The 17,500-nt window shown below is 43.2% G+C and overlaps 1 protein-coding gene across 1 annotated transcript in view; it reads left to right on the top strand.

Moving 5' to 3' along the window:
- Nucleotides 1-17,500, top strand: part of plxnb3 (plexin B3) — a 64,137-nt gene that overhangs the window by 18,884 nt on the left and 27,753 nt on the right. Inside the window, exons 11-22 of the mRNA XM_078288042.1 lie at nt 903-1,011; nt 4,640-4,748; nt 5,751-5,867; nt 8,958-9,068; nt 9,795-9,885; nt 10,050-10,219; nt 10,863-11,014; nt 11,197-11,302; nt 11,465-11,601; nt 13,599-13,775; nt 15,982-16,147; nt 16,606-16,737. Coding sequence (XP_078144168.1) covers nt 903-1,011; nt 4,640-4,748; nt 5,751-5,867; nt 8,958-9,068; nt 9,795-9,885; nt 10,050-10,219; nt 10,863-11,014; nt 11,197-11,302; nt 11,465-11,601; nt 13,599-13,775; nt 15,982-16,147; nt 16,606-16,737 — 1,577 coding nt within the window. The remainder of the gene's footprint in view (nt 1-902; nt 1,012-4,639; nt 4,749-5,750; nt 5,868-8,957; nt 9,069-9,794; nt 9,886-10,049; nt 10,220-10,862; nt 11,015-11,196; nt 11,303-11,464; nt 11,602-13,598; nt 13,776-15,981; nt 16,148-16,605; nt 16,738-17,500) is intronic.

Genomic DNA, 17,500 nt, shown 5'->3' with positions numbered 1-17,500 from the left:
AAAGTCTTCTAGTGTACGGTAGCCAGTCTTTGCAAAATCTTATAGTCTGTGACTAAAAACTCAGTGACTTATGACACATTGTCTTTAGATGTGAGCTGGATGTGAGAGGGTGTCAGACTTTAGTCTTTTCAAAGTCTTTTCAAAGTCTTTTCAAAGTCTTTTCAAAGTCTTCTAGTGTATGGTAGGCATAAGAAAACAAAGTCCATCTGTTTTTCCATTAAAAAGCTACCTGCAACAGAATCCTTGAATGTTAGAATTAAAGGTGAGCTCATTGAACAAGTAACAGAGGTGAAGTATTTAGGGATCATTTTAGATTCTCAGTTAAATTTTAAAAGTCATGCTAAAAAGATTTGTAAAACGATTAAGGCTAACCTTAGCTGTTTCAAGATGATAAGAAATTGCTTGACATTTGACTGTGCCTTGCTGTTCTTAAATTCAATGATATTTTCACATCTGTCCTATGGTTTAACTACCTGGTCCCAGGCCAACCAGTCAGTAATTAAATCCATAGAGTGTCTGTACAATCGGGCCTTGAAAATCTTAGACAAAAAGCAAATAAGGTACCATACAAGATTTTAAGTTTTGCAAACTTTATTGATTTTCATTATGTAAAGCTTGTGTTTAAATGTTTAAATGGACTTGCTCCTCAGCCTTTCTGTAAATACATCAAGAGACTACAGAGCTGCAGCAGATCCACCAGAGCAGCTTCAATTGTAAAGTTTCATTCTGCAAAACATCTTTTGCTCAGACAGCATTTTCTGTGAAAGGAGCAAAGTCCTGGAACTCGCTACCTGATCACTTGAAATCTGGAGGTAAACGGAGGGTGGTTACCATGGAAACTACCAGGATGTGACTCATGACTTCCTGCTATTCAGTCTGTTCCTGTTACTTCCTGTTTCCAGATCACATGATCCTTCGCGTGTCGCTGATGTTCGGTCATGTGACCATCACCCAGGGCAACATGACCTTCTACGACTGTGGAGCCGTGGGCCGACTGAACCAGAGCTCACAGTGAGACACGCGCGTGCACACACACTCACACACACACACACACACACACACACACATACACACACACAGAGTCAGTGGGGGGCAGGGAGGGTGTTTGTGTGTCCCACTGCCATGGGGAAGAAACTGTTCTTATGGCATGAGGTTTTGGTCTTCATAGACCTCAAGGGAAGGGGTTCAAACAGAAACTAAAGTCTGTAAAGCCTGTAAAGTCTATAAAGTCAGTAAAGTCTAAACTCAGGAAAGTCTGTAAAGTCAGTAAAGTCTGGAAAGTCTAAACTCAGTAAAGTCAGTAAAGTCTGGAAAGTCTAAACTCAGTAAAGTCAGTAAAGTCTGGAAAGTCTAAACTCAGTAAAGTCTGGAAAGTCTAAACTCAGTAAAGTCTGGAAAGTCTTGAAAGTCTAAACTCAGTAAAGTCTGGAAAGTCTAAACTCAGTAATAATAATAATAATAATAATAATAACCTTTATTTGTATAGCACCTTTCATACACAACATGCAGCTCAAGGTGCTTTACATCAATAAAAGGCAGATGAGAGACAGATAAAAAGATAAAATTCATATAAAAGAACAAGCAAGATGCACTGCATTAAAAGAATCAAATCAAGTAAAATAGAAAGATAAAAGAACACAACAAACACTCCCACTGTTAGATGCACATTGTGAGTGAACCCATATGTTTTTCTTTAATTTTCTTTTCCCCTGTCCTTCCTGATTCTACTCTTGATCTGATATTTATGTCAGATCTCACTGCCTAAGGCAGATGAGAATCATAGATTCTCCTCTTGGTCAAAAACCTCCCCATCCACAGATGGATGAGGATCATACAGGGTAAAGCTCTGTCCCCCCCACATATAGTGTTCACTCGTGCAAGTAAGCATTACCCGGACAAGACCAATGAAAATTCGTACTTGCCCGTGTCAGCTCTGTTGGGATCCTGAACAGAAACAGTTAAAATGAAGGCTATTTAAAAGCTAAGCTGAAAAGATAAGTTTTTAGCAGTCGTTTGAAAATGCTTACAGAGCCTCTCTAATATTCTCTGGCAGGGTGTTCCACAGTTTAGGAGCAGAGTTAAAAAAGGCTGCATCCCCAATCTTCTTCTGAGTGGGGTTTTGTACTTCTAACAAACCAGCAGCAGAAGACCTGAGCGTCTTGATGGAATGTAGAACAGCAGGGATTCTGTAATGTAGGCCGGTCCTAAGCCATTAAGAGCTTTGTATACAAGTAAAAGAACTTTAAAATCAATTCTAAAGGACACTGGGAGCCAGAGCAATGCAGCTAAAACCGGAGTGATATGCTCTTGCTTCCTTGTTTTTGTTAAAAGCCTAGCTGCAGAGTTTTGGATCAGCTGAAGCCTCTCAATAGACTTTTTAGGGAGGCCGGTAAAAAGGGCGTTGCAGTAGTCCAGTCTACTTTTAACAAACACGTGAGTTAGCTTTCCAGCATCTTTCTGGGTTAGGAAGGGCCGCACCTTGGCAATATTTCTAAGATGAAAGAATGCTGTTCTGGTCACCTTGTTTATATGGGAATTAAAAGTTAGATCAGAATCTAAGATAACACCCAGGCTTGTTACTTCTGATTTGATCGACGGATTCAGGTTCCCAAGTCTTGTGGAGAGTTCTTCTCTTTTGGCTTTGGGGCCGACCAAAAGTATTTCTGTCTTATCTTCATTCAGTTTTAAGAAATTTGTGTTCATCCAATCATTGATAGTTGATTGATCAGTAAAGTCAGTAAAGTCTGTAAAGTCTGTAAACTCAGTAAAGTCAGGAAACTCAGTAAAGTCTGTAAACTCAGTAAAGTCAGTAAAGTCTGTAAACTCTGTAAACTCAGTAAAGTCAGTAAAGTCTGTAAACTCAGTAAAGTCAGTAAAGTCTGTAAAGTCAGTAAAATCTGTAAACTCAGTAAAGTCTGGAAAGTCTAAACTCAGTAAAGTCAGTAAAGTCAGTAAAGTCAGGAAACTCAGTAAAGTCAGTAAAGTCTGGAAAGTCAGTAAAATCTGTAAAGTCAGTAAAGTCAGTAAAGTCAGTAAAGTCTGTAAAGTCAGTAAAATCTGTAAACTCAGTAAAGTCAGTAAAGTCTGTAAACTCAGTAAAGTCTGGAAAGTCTGGAAAGTCTAAACTCAGTAAAGTCAGTAAAGTCAGTAAAGTCTGTAAACTCAGTAAAGTCTGGAAAGTCAGTAAAATCAGTAAAGTCAGTAAAGTCTGTAAACTCAGTAAAGTCTGTAAACTCAGTAAAGTCTGTAAAGTCAGTAAAATCAGTAAAGTCTGTAAACTCAGTAAAGTTTGTAAACTCCGTTAAGTCAGTAACGTCTGTAAAGTCAGTAAAATCTGTAAAGTCAGTAAAGTCAGTAAAGTCTGTAAACTCAGTAAAGTCTGTAAAGTCTGTAAAGTCAGTAAAGTCTGGAAAGTCTGGAAAGTCAGTAAAGTCTGTAAAGTCAGTAAAGTCTGTAAACTCCATAAAGTCAGTAAAGTCAGTAAAGTCAGTAAAGTCAGGAAACTCAGTAAAGTCAGGAAACTCAGTAAAGTCAGTAAAGTCAGTCAAATCTGTAAAGTCAGTAAAGTCTGTAAACTCAGTAAAGTCTGGAAAGTCAGTAAAATCAGTAAAGTCAGTAAAGTCTGTAAACTCAGTAAAGTCTGTAAACTCAGTAAAGTCTGTAAAGTCAGTAAAATCAGTAAAGTCTGTAAACTCAGTAAAGTTTGTAAACTCCGTTAAGTCAGTAACGTCTGTAAAGTCAGTAAAATCTGTAAAGTCAGTAAAGTCAGTAAAGTCTGTAAACTCAGTAAAGTCTGTAAAGTCTGTAAAGTCAGTAAAGTCTGGAAAGTCTGGAAAGTCAGTAAAGTCTGTAAAGTCAGTAAAGTCTGTAAACTCCATAAAGTCAGTAAAGTCAGTAAAGTCAGTAAAGTCAGGAAACTCAGTAAAGTCAGGAAACTCAGTAAAGTCAGTAAAGTCAGTCAAATCTGTAAAGTCAGTAAAGTCTGTAAAGTCAGTCAAATCTGTAAAATCTGTAAAGTCAGTAAAGTCAGTAAAGTCTGTAAAGTCCGTAAAATCTGTAAACTCAGTAAAGTCAGTAAAGTCTGTAAACTCAGTTAAATCTAAACTCAGTAAAGTCAGTAAAGTCTGTAAACTCAGTTAAGTCTAAACTCAGTAAAGTCTGTAAACTCAGTTAAGTCTAAACTCAGTAAAGTCAGTAAAGTCAGTAAAATCTGTAAACTCAGTTAAGTCTAAACTCAGTAAAGTCAGTAAAGTCAGCAAAATCTGTAAACTCAGTTAAGTCTAAACTCAGTAAAGTCAGTAAAGTCAGTAAAATCTGTAAACTCAGTTAAGTCTAAACTCAGTAAAGTCAGTAAAATCTGTAAACTCAGTAAAGTCAGTAAAGTCTGTAAACTCAGTTAAGTCTAAACTCAGTAAAGTCTGTAAACTCAGTTAAGTCTAAACTCAGTAAAGTCAGTAAAGTCAGTAAAGTCTGTAAACTCAGTTAAGTCTAAACTCAGTAAAGTCAGTAAAGGCTGTCCTCTGGACGTCTGGCCTGAACATCAACTGCTATGGCAATGCGTCACAACAACAACAACAGTAATCATAATAATAACAATAATAATAACATTAATAATAATAATAATGATATTACCCCTCAGGTGCCTGGCGTGTGTCAGCAGTGTCTGGTCTTGTAACTGGTGTCCACTGGATCAACTCTGTTCTCCAAACCACAGCTGTCCTAACCAGCACATCATCCTGAACCAGAGGGTAAGACAGTCAGTCTGTCTGTCTGTCTGTCTGTCTGTCTGTCTCTCTGCTCACCCTGTCTCTCTCTCTCCAGCTGTCTCCAGGTCCGTCCTCCTGTCTGTCTCTCTGCTCACCCTGTCTCTCTCTCCAGCTGTCTCCAGGTCCGTCCTCCTGTCTGTCTCTCTGCTCACCCTGTCTCTCTCTCTCCAGCTGTCTCCAGGTCCGTCCTCCTGTCTGTCTCTCTGCTCACCCGGTCTCTCTCTCCAGCTGTCTCCAGGTCCGTCCTCCTGTGTGTCTCTCTGCTCACCCTGTCTCTCTCTCCAGCTGTCTCCAGGTCCGTCCTCCTGTCTGTCTCTCTGCTCACCCTGTCTCTCTCTCCAGCTGTCTCCAGGTCCGTCCTCCTGTCTGTCTCTCTGCTCACCCTGTCTCTCTCTCCAGCTGTCTCCAGGTCCGTCCTCCTGTCTGTCTCTCTCCAGGTCCGTCCTCCTGTCTGTCTCTCTGCTCACCCTGTCTCTCTCTCTCCAGCTGTCTCCAGGTCCGTCCTCCTGTCTGTCTCTCTCCAGGTCCGTCCTCCTGTCTGTCTCTCTGCTCACCCTGTCTCTCTCTCTCCAGCTGTCTCCAGGTCCGTCCTCCTGTCTGTCTCTCTGCTCACCCTGTCTCTCTCTCTCCAGCTGTCTCCAGGTCCGTCCTCCTGTCTGTCTCTCTGCTCACCCTGTCTCTCTCTCTCCAGCTGTCTCCAGGTCCGTCCTCCTGTCTGTCTCTCTGCTCACCCTGTCTCTCTCTCCAGCTGTCTCCAGGTCCGTCCTCCTGTCTGTCTCTCTGCTCACCCTGTCTCTCTCTCTCCAGCTGTCTCCAGGTCCGTCCTCCTGTCTGTCTCTCTGCTCACCCTGTCTCTCTCTCTCCAGCCGTCTCCAGGTCCGTCCTCCTGTCTGTCTCTCTGCTCACCCTGTCTCTCTCTCTCCAGCCGTCTCCAGGTCCGTCCTCCTGTCTGTCTCTCTGCTCACCCTGTCTCTCTCTCTCCAGCTGTCTCCAGGTCCGTCCTCCTGTCCCCTGGTCTTCTCCCTGCAGGGTTCTGCCTTAGTGCCCATGGGCTTCACTACGACTCTGGTGCTACTGGGCCGAAACCTGGACATTTACACTGTGAGTACTAATTACATTCATTATTAATTCATTTACACTGTAAGTACTACTGCTGTTAGAATTACATTCATTTTTACTTTGTGAAACTTGGACATTTACTTTGTACTCTGTACATTTATTTTGGGCTCAGTGTGTGTTTGTTTGATCGTTCGTTTGTTTGTTTGGAGGTTCAATCGTTGGTTTGTTGGTTTGTTTGATCATTCATTGGCTTTTTTGTTTAATCGTTTGTTCGCTCATTTGTTGTTTTGTTCGTTGGTTCATTCATTTGTTACTTTGATCGTTTGTTATTTGTTAGTTGGTTAGTTGGTTAGTTGGTTTGTTGTTAGTTGGTTTGTTGTTAGTTGGTTAGTTGGTTAGTTGGTTTGTTGTTAGTTGGTTTGTTGTTAGTTGGTTAGTTGGTTAGTTGGTTTGTTGTTAGTTGATTTGTTGTTAGTTGGTTTGTTGTTAGTTGGTTTGTTGTTAGTTGGTTAGTTGTTAGTTGGTTTGTTGTTAGTTGTTTTGTTGTTAGTTGGTTTGTTGTTAGTTGGTTTGTTGTTAGTTGTTTTGTTGTTAGTTGGTTAGTTGGTTTGTTGTTAGTTGGTTTGTTGTTAGTTGGTTTGTTGTTAGTTGGTTTGTTGTTAGTTGTTTTGTTGTTAGTTGGTTAGTTGGTTTGTTGTTAGTTGGTTTGTTGTTAGTTGTTTTGTTGTTAGTTGGTTTGTTGTTAGTTGGTTTGTTGTTAGTTGGTTAGTTGGTTTGTTGTTAGTTGGTTTGTTGTTAGTTGTTTTGTTGTTAGTTGGTTAGTTGGTTTGTTGTTAGTTGGTTTGTTGTTAGTTGGTTTGTTGTTAGTTGGTTAGTTGGTTTGTTGTTAGTTGGTTTGTTGTTAGTTGTTTTGTTGTTAGTTGGTTTGTTGTTAGTTGGTTTGTTGTTAGTTGTTTTGTTGTTAGTTGGTTAGTTGGTTTGTTGTTAGTTGGTTTGTTGTTAGTTGGTTTGTTGTTAGTTGGTTTGTTGTTAGTTGGTTAGTTGGTTTGCTGTTAGTTGGTTTGTTGTTAGTTGGTTTGTTGTTAGTTGGTTTGTTGTTAGTTGTTTTGTTGTTAGTTGGTTTGTTGTTAGTTGGTTAGTTGGTTTGTTGTTAGTTGGTTTGTTGTTAGTTGGTTAGTTGGTTTGTTGTTAGTTGGTTTGTTGTTAGTTGGTTAGTTGGTTTGTTGTTAGTTGGTTAGTTGGTTTGTTGTTAGTTGGTTTGTTGTTAGTTGGTTAGTTGGTTTGTTGTTAGTTGATTTGTTGTTAGTTGGTTAGTTGGTTTGTTGTTAGTTGGTTAGTTGGTTTGTTGTTAGTTGGTTTGTTGTTAGTTGGTTTGTTGTTAGTTGGTTTGTTGTTAGTTGGTTTGTTGTTAGTTGGTTAGTTGGTTTGTTGTTAGTTGGTTTGTTGTTAGTTGGTTAGTTGGTTTGTTGTTAGTTGGTTAGTTGGTTTGTTGTTAGTTGTTTTGTTGTTAGTTGGTTTGTTGTTAGTTGGTTTGTTGTTAGTTGGTTTGTTGTTAGTTGTTTTGTTGTTAGTTGGTTTGTTGTTAGTTGGTTTGTTGTTAGTTGGTTAGTTGGTTTGTTGTTAGTTGGTTTGTTGTTAGTTGGTTAGTTGGTTTGTTGTTAGTTGGTTAGTTGGTTTGTTGGTAGTTGGTTTGTTGTTAGTTGGTTTGTTGTTAGTTGTTTTGTTGTTAGTTGGTTAGTTGGTTTGTTGTTAGTTGTTTTGTTGTTAGTTGGTTAGTTGGTTTGTTGTTAGTTGGTTTGTTGTTAGTTGGTTTGTTGTTAGTTGTTTTGTTGTTAGTTGTTTTGTTGTTAGTTGGTTTGTTGTTAGTTGGTTAGTTGGTTTGTTGTTAGTTGGTTTGTTGTTAGTTGGTTAGTTGGTTTGTTGTTAGTTGGTTTGTTGTTAGTTGGTTAGTTGGTTTGTTGTTAGTTGGTTAGTTGGTTTGTTGTTAGTTGGTTTGTTGTTAGTTGGTTTGTTGTTAGTTGGTTTGTTGTTAGTTGGTTTGTTGTTAGTTGGTTTGTTGTTAGTTGGTTAGTTGGTTTGTTGTTAGTTGGTTAGTTGGTTTGTTGTTAGTTGGTTTGTTGTTAGTTGGTTTGTTGTTAGTTGGTTAGTTGGTTTGTTGTTAGTTGGTTAGTTGGTTTGTTGTTAGTTGGTTTGTTGTTAGTTGGTTTGTTGTTAGTTGGTTTGTTGTTAGTTGGTTTGTTGTTAGTTGGTTTGTTGTTAGTTGGTTTGTTGTTAGTTGGTTAGTTGGTTTGTTGTTAGTTGGTTTGTTGTTAGTTGGTTTGTTGTTAGTTGGTTAGTTGGTTTGTTGTTAGTTGGTTAGTTGGTTTGTTGTTAGTTGGTTTGTTGTTAGTTGGTTTGTTGTTAGTTGGTTTGTTGTTAGTTGGTTTGTTGTTAGTTGTTTTGTTGTTAGTTGGTTTGTTGTTAGTTGGTTTGTTGTTAGTTGGTTTGTTGTTAGTTGTTTTGTTGTTAGTTGTTTTGTTGTTAGTTGGTTTGTTGTTAGTTGTTTTGTTGTTAGTTGTTTTGTTGTTAGTTGGTTTGTTGTTAGTTGGTTAGTTGGTTTGTTGTTAGTTGGTTTGTTGTTAGTTGGTTAGTTGGTTTGTTGTTAGTTGGTTTGTTGTTAGTTGGTTAGTTGGTTTGTTGTTAGTTGGTTAGTTGGTTTGTTGTTAGTTGGTTTGTTGTTAGTTGGTTTGTTGTTAGTTGTTTTGTTGTTAGTTGGTTTGTTGTTAGTTGGTTTGTTGTTAGTTGGTTTGTTGTTAGTTGGTTTGTTGTTAGTTGTTTTGTTGTTAGTTGGTTTGTTGTTAGTTGGTTTGTTGTTAGTTGGTTTGTTGTTAGTTGTTTTGTTGTTAGTTGGTTTGTTGTTAGTTGGTTTGTTGTTAGTTGGTTTAGTTCAGACACGACAGTCACTAGTGACGTATCGGCCGCTCTGATGTCACTTCAGTCACATGATGCTGCAGCCGGAGTCTGAAGGCTGAGGGAAAAACTACAATACAACAAGATTCTTCAAGCTGTTAAACCTTGTAGTCTAACATTGACAGTGTGTGTGTGTGTGTGTGTGTGTGTGTGTGTGTGTGTTGTGTGTGTGTGTTCATGCAGGATGAGGCTGACTATGTGTGTGTGGTGGAAATCGAGGGAGTCCAGTTCAACCTGACAGCTACAGTGGAGAAAACACACGACACACACACCTTCACCTGCAGCCCACACCAGGTAACACACACACACACACCTTCACCTGCAGCCCACACCAGGTAACACACACACACACACCTTCACCTGCAGCCCACACCAGGTAACACACACACACACACCTTCACCTTCCAGTGGATCCAGTGGTCTAGTTCCAGTGGTTCCTGATCTGGTTCCAGTGGTTCCTGATCTGGTTCCAGTGGATCCAGTGGTCTGGTTCCAGTGGTTCCTGATCTGGTTCCAGTGGATCCTGGTCTGGTTCCAGTGGATCCAGTGGTCTGGTTCCAGTGGTTCCTGATCTGGTTCCAGTGGTTCCTGATCTGGATCCACTGGAACCAGTGGTCTGTTCTGTTTGCACTCAGGAAATAACATGAAACAATGAACGTTAAACTCTGAAATGTTCAGTCGCATTTTTAACAAACGATTTATTTAGATTCATCGATTAATTGATCAAAACACTCATCGATAGAAAATTGATCAAGTTTGACCAGGAGGTTTTTGCTGAACATTGATAATGCTGTCTGCCTGTCTGTCTGTCTGTCTGTCTGTCTGTCTGTCTGTCTGCCTGTCTGTCTGCCTGTCTGCCTGTCTGTCTGCCTGTCTGTCTGTCTGCCTGCCTGTCTGTCTGTCTGTCTGTCTGTCTCTCTGCCTGTCCGTCTGTCTGTCTGTCTGTCTGTCTGTCTGTCTGTCTACCTGTCTGTCTGTCTGTCTGTCTGTCTGTCTACCTGTCTGTCTGTCTGTCTGTAGTTCCAGTATGCAGTCAGTCAGCTCCAGTATTCGGCTCCTGTCTATCTGAGGAGAGGAGAGCGACGCATCGACGCCAAGCCCCGCCTCCGCCGTGAGAACCAGCTGACTAATAATCAATAACATTTTCCAAGACCTTATCCTGTTATCTCTCAAATCTGCATTATCTCTTGTCATCTCTCGTTATCTCTCATTGTCTCTAAATGATTGGTGAATTATTTCTCATTATCCATCATTATCTCTCATGTTCTCATCCAGTCCAGTTGTATGACTGCTCAGCCGGCCAATCGGATTGCTCTCAGTGCCGGGCGGTGCCAGAGGAGTATGGGTGTGTCTGGTGTCCAGGAAGCCCCGCCCCCAGCTGTGTTTACAACCAATCCTGCTCCAGCATTCCTGCAGACACCTGCCCCCCTCCGCAGATCACACGGGTAAAGGACCAATCCCTAATTAATCAATCAATCAATCAATCAATCACTCTATCAGTATCTGTAGAAACCAGTCTGTATTTATCCAGAGAAATGTCGGCCATGTTGAACCACAAAGTTGAGGCCTTTTCCTTGTTTGTTGCCATGGAAACATTCCAATCAGACCATGATGCCTGTCTGTCTGTCTGCCTGTCTGTCTGACTGCTGACTGAAGGTGTTTTGTCAGTGGTGGTGTGGATGTGTTTCAGTTCAGTTAATTAGTTCAGACCTTGTTCCTCCACAAACCTGATTTCTGTCTGCCTGTCTGTCTGTCTGCCTGTCTGTCTGTCTGCCTGTCTGTCTGTCTGCCTGTCTGTCTGTCTGTCTGTCTGTCTGCCTGTCTGTCTGTCTGCCTGTCTGTCTGTCTGTCTGTCTGCCTGTCTGTCTGTCTACCTGTCTGTCTGTCTGTCTGTCTGTCTGCCTGTCTACCTGTCTGTCTGCCTGTCTACCTGTCTGTCTGTCTGTCTGTCTGTCTGTCTGCCTGTCTGTCTGTCTGTCTGTCTGTCTGTCTGTCTGTCTGTCTGCCTGTCTGTCTGTCTGTCTGTCTGTCTGTCTGTCTACCTGTCTACCTGTCTACCTGTCTGTCTGTCTGTCTGTCTGTCTGCAGGTACTCCCGGTCTCTGGTCCTCTGGAAGGCGGTATCCTAGTAACCATCAGAGGTTCGAACCTGGGGATGAAGTACCAGGATGTGGTGGGCGGAGTCACTGTGGCCGGAGTGCCGTGTCTCCCCCAGTCTGACGGCTACCAGATCTCTACCAGGTAACACACACACACACACGCACACACACACGCACACACACACACACGCACACACACACGCACGACCTGGAAACAGACGACAAGTTTCATTTATGAAGCGTCCAGACAGTAACAATCAGTATAATATAATATAATGTAATGTGTGTGTGTGTGTGTGTGTGTGTGTGTGTGTGTGTGTGCAGGATAGTGTGTGAGTTGCAGCCCAGTGGGGAGCAGAGGGAGGGGCCTGTCCTGGTTTCCGTGGGAACGACCCCAGCTGGAAGGTCGACACAGAGCTTCACCTATCAGGTAACAGATCAATAAATCAGCAGATCAATAAATCAATAGATAGATAAACAGACAGACAGCACACACACACACCTGCACAACACACAAGCGGAAAACCAAATTCTGTAATGTTCTAAACGTGTGTGTGTGTGTGTGTGTGTGTGTGTGTGTGTGTGTGTGCAGGACCCCCAGCTGGTGGCTCTGGTTCCGGGTCTCGGTCCTCTGTCTGGAGGAACCAGACTGACGGTTCAGGGCCGAAAACTTCTGACAGGACAGACGGCCGACCTGAGCGTGTACCTGGGAGTACAGCCATGCTACATGTGAGTACTGCAAACTATACTACTACTACTACTACAGACTACTGACCTGACTGTGTACCTGGGAGTACAGCCATGCTACATGTGAGTACTGCAAACTATACTACTACTACTACTACAGACTACTGACCTGACTGTGTACCTGGGAGTACAGCCATGCTACATGTGAGTACTGCAAACTATACTACTACTACTACTACTACTACAGACTACTGACCTGACTGTGTACCTGGGAGTACAGCCATGCTACATGTGAGTACTGCAAACTATACTACTACTACTACTACTACTACAGACTACTGACCTGACTGTGTACCTGGGAGTACAGCCATGCTACATGTGAGTACTGCAAACTATACTACTACTACTACTACTACTACAGACTACTGACCTGACTGTGTACCTGGGAGTACAGCCATGCTACATGTGAGTACTACTAAACTCGTAGTACTAGTACTGGGCGATATGGTTGAAATCAATCTCACGATAATCATAAGGATTTTTTTGAGATGGATAAACATCATGATATGACTCACTTCATCCCATTGAACTGAGTGATGTTTGCTGTGATGTCAAACAAAACTGACATTTTCAAATAATATTCCTTCAAATGTTTCATACCTCATTTTGTGTTTAAATACAATCTGCTGGTTCTCATCAGTTCAGACAGCAGAACTGTCAGATCATCACCTTGTGATTCACGGAGACCAGAAACAAGAATATCGACCTGTCATCCAGCACTAGATAGTCCTGAACTGACATGGACTGATGTTTCAGTAACCAGCAGTACAGCAGGCCACCTGTACTAATAATCTATATAATCTATATATAATCTGTATACCGTAACGGGTCAGATTGTTCTGTAACGGGACAGACTGCACTGTAACGGGTCAGACTGTACTGTAACGGGACAGACTGTACTGTAACGGACAGACTGGTCTGTAACGGGACAGACTGGTCTGTAACGGGACAGATTGTTCTGTAACGGGACAGATTGTTCTGTAACGGGTCAGACTGTACTGTAACGGACAGACTGGTCTGTAACGGGACAGACTGGTCTGTAACGGGTCAGATTGTTCTGTAACGGGACAGACTGTACTGTAACGGGACAGACTGTACTGTAACGGGTCAGACTGTACTGTAACGGGACAGACTGTACTGTAACGGGTCAGATTGTTCTGTAACGGGACAGACTGTTCTGTAACGGGACAGACTGTACTGTAACGGGTCAGACTGTACTGTAACGGGTCAGACTGTACTGTAACTGGACAGACTGGTCTGTAACGGGACAGACTGTACTGTAACGGGACAGACTGTACTGTAACGGGACAGACTGTTCTGTAACGGGACAGACTGTTCTGTAACGGGACAGACTGTACTGTAACGGGTCAGACTGTACTGTAACGGGACAGACTGTACTGTAACGGGTCAGACTACTGTAACGGGACAGACTGTACTGTAACGGGTCAGACTGTACTGTAACGGGACAGACTGTACTGTAACGGGTCAGATTGTTCTGTAACGGGTCAGATTGTTCTGTAACCCTTAACTTAAACTTTACCTAAATAATGTCAATAACTTAACAAGTTATTAAGTTAATAATAATAAGTTAATAAGTCATCATCGTAACAGTTGAGACAAACCAGCTGTTATGTTTTATTTCTGCTGTTGACTCCAATGGATTTTAAAACTACAACTATTACATTTTTTTGTTTCAATGGGCTTCATGTTATTCTGACAATGAACCTCTGGCTCCACCTGGTGGAGAAGAAGAGACTCAACAAGCTGCTGCTACTGCTGCTTTAACATAGAGTCAATTCTAACTAGAATGTATAACCTCCTCTCCTCTCCTTGTCTCCTCTCCTCCTCTCCTCTCCTCTCCTGTCCTTGTCTCCTCTCATCTCCCCCTCTCCTCTCCTCTCCTCCTCTCCTCCTCTCCTCTCCTCTCCCCTCTCCTCTCCTCTCCTGTCCTTGTCTCCTCTCCTCGTCTCCTCTCCTAGTGTTGAGGAGGTGAATGACACCCAGTTGGTTTGTAAGACTGGTTCCAGTAACAGAACTGGTGGAGTGACGCTCAGAGTTTTGTTTGGTAAAGCAGAGCGAACCGTTCCCAACGCCGTCTTCCGTTACCTTGACGACCCCGTCATCACCGAGGCCACGCCCGGCGAGAGCTTCTATGAGTAAGAGCTAATTAACTATTATCAATTATCAATTGACATTCCATTACTGTCTATATGTAGACTGATCATTTAGTTTACAATTTACAATTTACAATTTGGCAGACACTTTTATCCAAAGCGACGTACACATGAGATTTAATACAACACAAGCAAGGACCTAGTCAGGAGAGAACAACGAGAGTAAGAGTCATGAAGCTAAGTTCTGGTCCGACAGGACAGAGGAGCCACGAGGCAGAGAGGCAGATAAAGATTTTTTTTTTCTTTTTTGATTACAGTCCATCAGGTGAGAAGGTGTTCACTAAAGAGCTGGGTCTTTAGCCTTTTCTTAAAGATTGAGAGGGACTCTGCGGATCGAATGGAGTTTGTTAACTCGTTCCACCACCGAGGAACCACAGAAGAAGAGTCTGGCTAGAGACTTAGGGCCTTGTTGTGGCGGCAGCACCAGGCACCGCTCCTTGTCAGAGCGTAGTGGGCGGGAGGGAGCGTAGACCTGAATGAGGGAGTTCAGGTCGGTCGGAGCCATTTTGGTTGCCGCTTTGTAGGCGAGCATCAAGGACTTGAACTTGATGCGGGCAGCGAGGGGAGCCAGTGGAGGGATATGAACAGCGGAGTGACATGTGCTGTTTTGGGCCGGTTGAAGACCAGACGCATCGCCGCGTTCTGGATCATCTGCAGAGGTTTGAGCGTACATGCCGGGAGCGCTGCCAGGAAGGAGCTGCAGTAGTCAAGGCTGATATTACAAGAGCCTGTACTAGGAGTTGTGCTGCACGTTCAGACAGGTAGGGTCTGATCTTCCTGATGTTGTACAGGGCAAATCCACATGACCGAGCAACAGAAGCCGCATGCTCCTTAAAGGTTAGTTGGTCATCAATCATGACACCCAAGTTTCTGGCAGACTTTGTGGGAATGAGCTGAGCTGAGCTGAGCTGGATACTGATCTGTTGTTGTACAGAGGGACTGGCTGGGATGACAAGGAGCTCAGTCTCTGACAGGTTAAGCTGAAGGTGGCGTTCCTTCATCCGTGCCGAGATATCGGCGAGGCGTGCCGATATCCGTGCCGAGACCGTGGGGTCGTCCGGCGGGAACGACAGGAGGAGCTGGGTGTCGTCAGCATATGAATGGTATGAGAAGCCATGTGAGCGGATGACTGCACCAAGTGAGGTGGTGTATATTGAAAAGAGAAGGAGTCCAAGCACTGACCCTTGAGGTTCCCCTGTGGACAAGCAGTGCGATTTAATGGAAATTCTTTATTAGGAATAACCCCTTGAGATGTACCATCTCGTTTTCAAGGGGGCCCTCAAATACAATATAAACATAATCTGACAAAACATTTAACAAAACAAAAAAATAAAATAAAAATAACATTTAGACACTTCCCCTCTCCAAGACACTCTAAAGGATCTCCCTGAGAGGTCAGACTCAAACCAGCGGAGAGCAGATCCTGAGAAGCCGAGCTCAGCGAGTGTGGAGAGGAGGATTTGGTGGTTCACCGTGTCAAAGGCAGCCGATAGGTCGAGCAACATTAGAACAGAGGACTGACCGGCAGCTCTAGCTGATCGCAGTGTTTCCACTACAGACAAGAGCGCAGTCTCAGTAGAGTGTCCGTGTTTGAAGCCAGACTGGTTAGGATCATACAGGTTGTTCTCAGAAAGGAATTCAGAGACTTGATTAAAGACTGAGCGCTCAAGAGTCTTGGACAGGAAGGTGAGGAGTGAAACCGGCCTGTAATTTTCAACCTGAGATGGGTTGAGTGTAGGTTTCTTTAGCAGCAGGGTAACCCGGGCTTGTTTAAAAGCAGCGGGGAACACACCTGTTGTAAGTGAGGAGTTGATGATGTGTGTGACTGCAGGGATCAGTGTGGGCGAAATGGCCTGCGGGAGGTTGGAGGGTACGGGGTCCAACGGACAGGTAGTGGGACGAGAGTCCAGCAGAAGCTTGGAGACTTGCTCCTCGGTGAGATGGGAAAATGAGAGGAGTGAGGCCCTGTTAGCTGGAGGCAGACTGAGCTGGTCAGGCTCAGAGAACTGGTTACTGATGGTAGAAACCTTATCAGTAAAGAAGGAGGCGAAGAGGTCAGCAGTGAGCAGAGTTGAGGGTGGAGGTGGTGGAGGGTTGAGGAGTGAGTTAAAAGCTGAAAATAATTTAGTTTAAACAGTATTTAACTTGCATGTCCTAATAAGGTGTTGACTTCTTCCTGGTTGGTCAGAGGGGGGCGGGCCATCAGGGTGACAGGCAGGAACCTGGACGTGGTGCAGCAGCCAATCATATCAGTGTGGGTGGAGCCTCTGGAGGTGCAGAGGGTCAAACGGAGAAGACGATTGGCTCTGCTCACCGCCAGGCAGCAGCTGGTCTTCAACAGCTCCATGGAAACGGTGAGACGACAGCCAATCAGCTGTTTCCTGCTCTGTGTGGTGTTCAGCATCAGCCAATCAGAACAAATTCAGTATCATCTGTTAAATCTCTTCTTAAAACACATTTTCATAGATTACATTTCATTTGGTTTCATATTATTGTCATGAAACATCAAGCAGATGCAGCAGCTTTCTGAACTGTTTTTGATTTTTTAAAATAAATTATTTAATAAATAATAATTATTAATGTAATGTTAATGTTATTATTAAAAATATCAGGCAGTGACAGGCAGGTGATTGACAGGTTAAACAGCCAAAACATTTTCTGTTTATTAATGTTAACAAATCTATCAGAGAAGGTCAAAGGTCACACTGAATAATTGGATGTATCATTTATTGTTTATTCATCTCTGTGCCTGTCTCTCTCTCTGCCTGTCTCTCTCTCTGCCTGTCTCTCTCTCTGCCTGTGTGGCTCTCAGGTGTGGGAGCACTGCAGTGTCCTGTCTTCCTCTCAGATGACCTGTCTGACCCCCAGAGTCACCCCAGAGGTCAAGGTCAAGGGCGTTTGGTTTCAGCTGGACAATGTCAAGGTCGACTATGAGAGCATCAAGGTACCTGTCTGTCTGTCTGTCTGTCTGTCTGTCTGTCTGTCTGCCTGTCTGTCTGTCTGTCTGTCTGTCTGTCTGTCTGTCTGCCTGTCTGTCTGTCTGTCTGTCTGTCTGCCTGCCTGTCTGTCTGTCTGTCTGTCTGTCTGTCTGTCTGTCTGTCTGTCTGTCTGTCTGTAGCTGGATCTCTGTGAGCGGATCTGTAATGTAGAATAAAACATCATCAGCATATAAAGACACTCTGTATTCTAAACCTCTGTGGTTTGTAATAAAATGTTACACAGCAGGTCTTAACTGTTTGCCTGTTTTTCTGTTTGTTTTTCTGTTTGTCTAACTGTCTGTCTGTCTCTCTACCTGTCTGTGTGTCTGTCTGTGTCTCTACCTGTCTGTGTGTCTGTCTGTGTCTCTACCTGTCTGTGTGTCTGTCTGTCTCTCTACCTGTCTGTGTGTCTGTCTGTGTCTCTACCTGTCTGTGTGTCTGTCTGTCTCTCTACCTGTCTGTGTGTCTGTCTGTGTCTCTACCTGTCTGTGTGTCTGTCTGTGTCTCTACCTGTCTGTGTGTCTGTCTGTGTCTCTACCTGTCTGTGTGTCTGTCTGTCTCTCTACCTGTCTGTGTGTCTGTCTGTGTCTCTACCTGTCTGTGTGTCTGTCTGTGTCTCTACCTGTCTGTGTGTCTGTCTGTCTCTCTACCTGTCTGTGTGTCTGTCTGTGTCTCTACCTGTCTGTGTGTCTGTCTGTCTCTCTACCTGTCTGTGTGTCTGTCTGCCAG

Source organism: Centroberyx gerrardi, chromosome 14, assembly GCF_048128805.1.
Source record: "Centroberyx gerrardi isolate f3 chromosome 14, fCenGer3.hap1.cur.20231027, whole genome shotgun sequence".
NCBI lineage: Eukaryota > Metazoa > Chordata > Actinopteri > Beryciformes > Berycidae > Centroberyx > Centroberyx gerrardi.
Note: the sequence above shows the minus strand (reverse complement) of the source record. Positions and strands in the feature narration are given on the sequence as shown.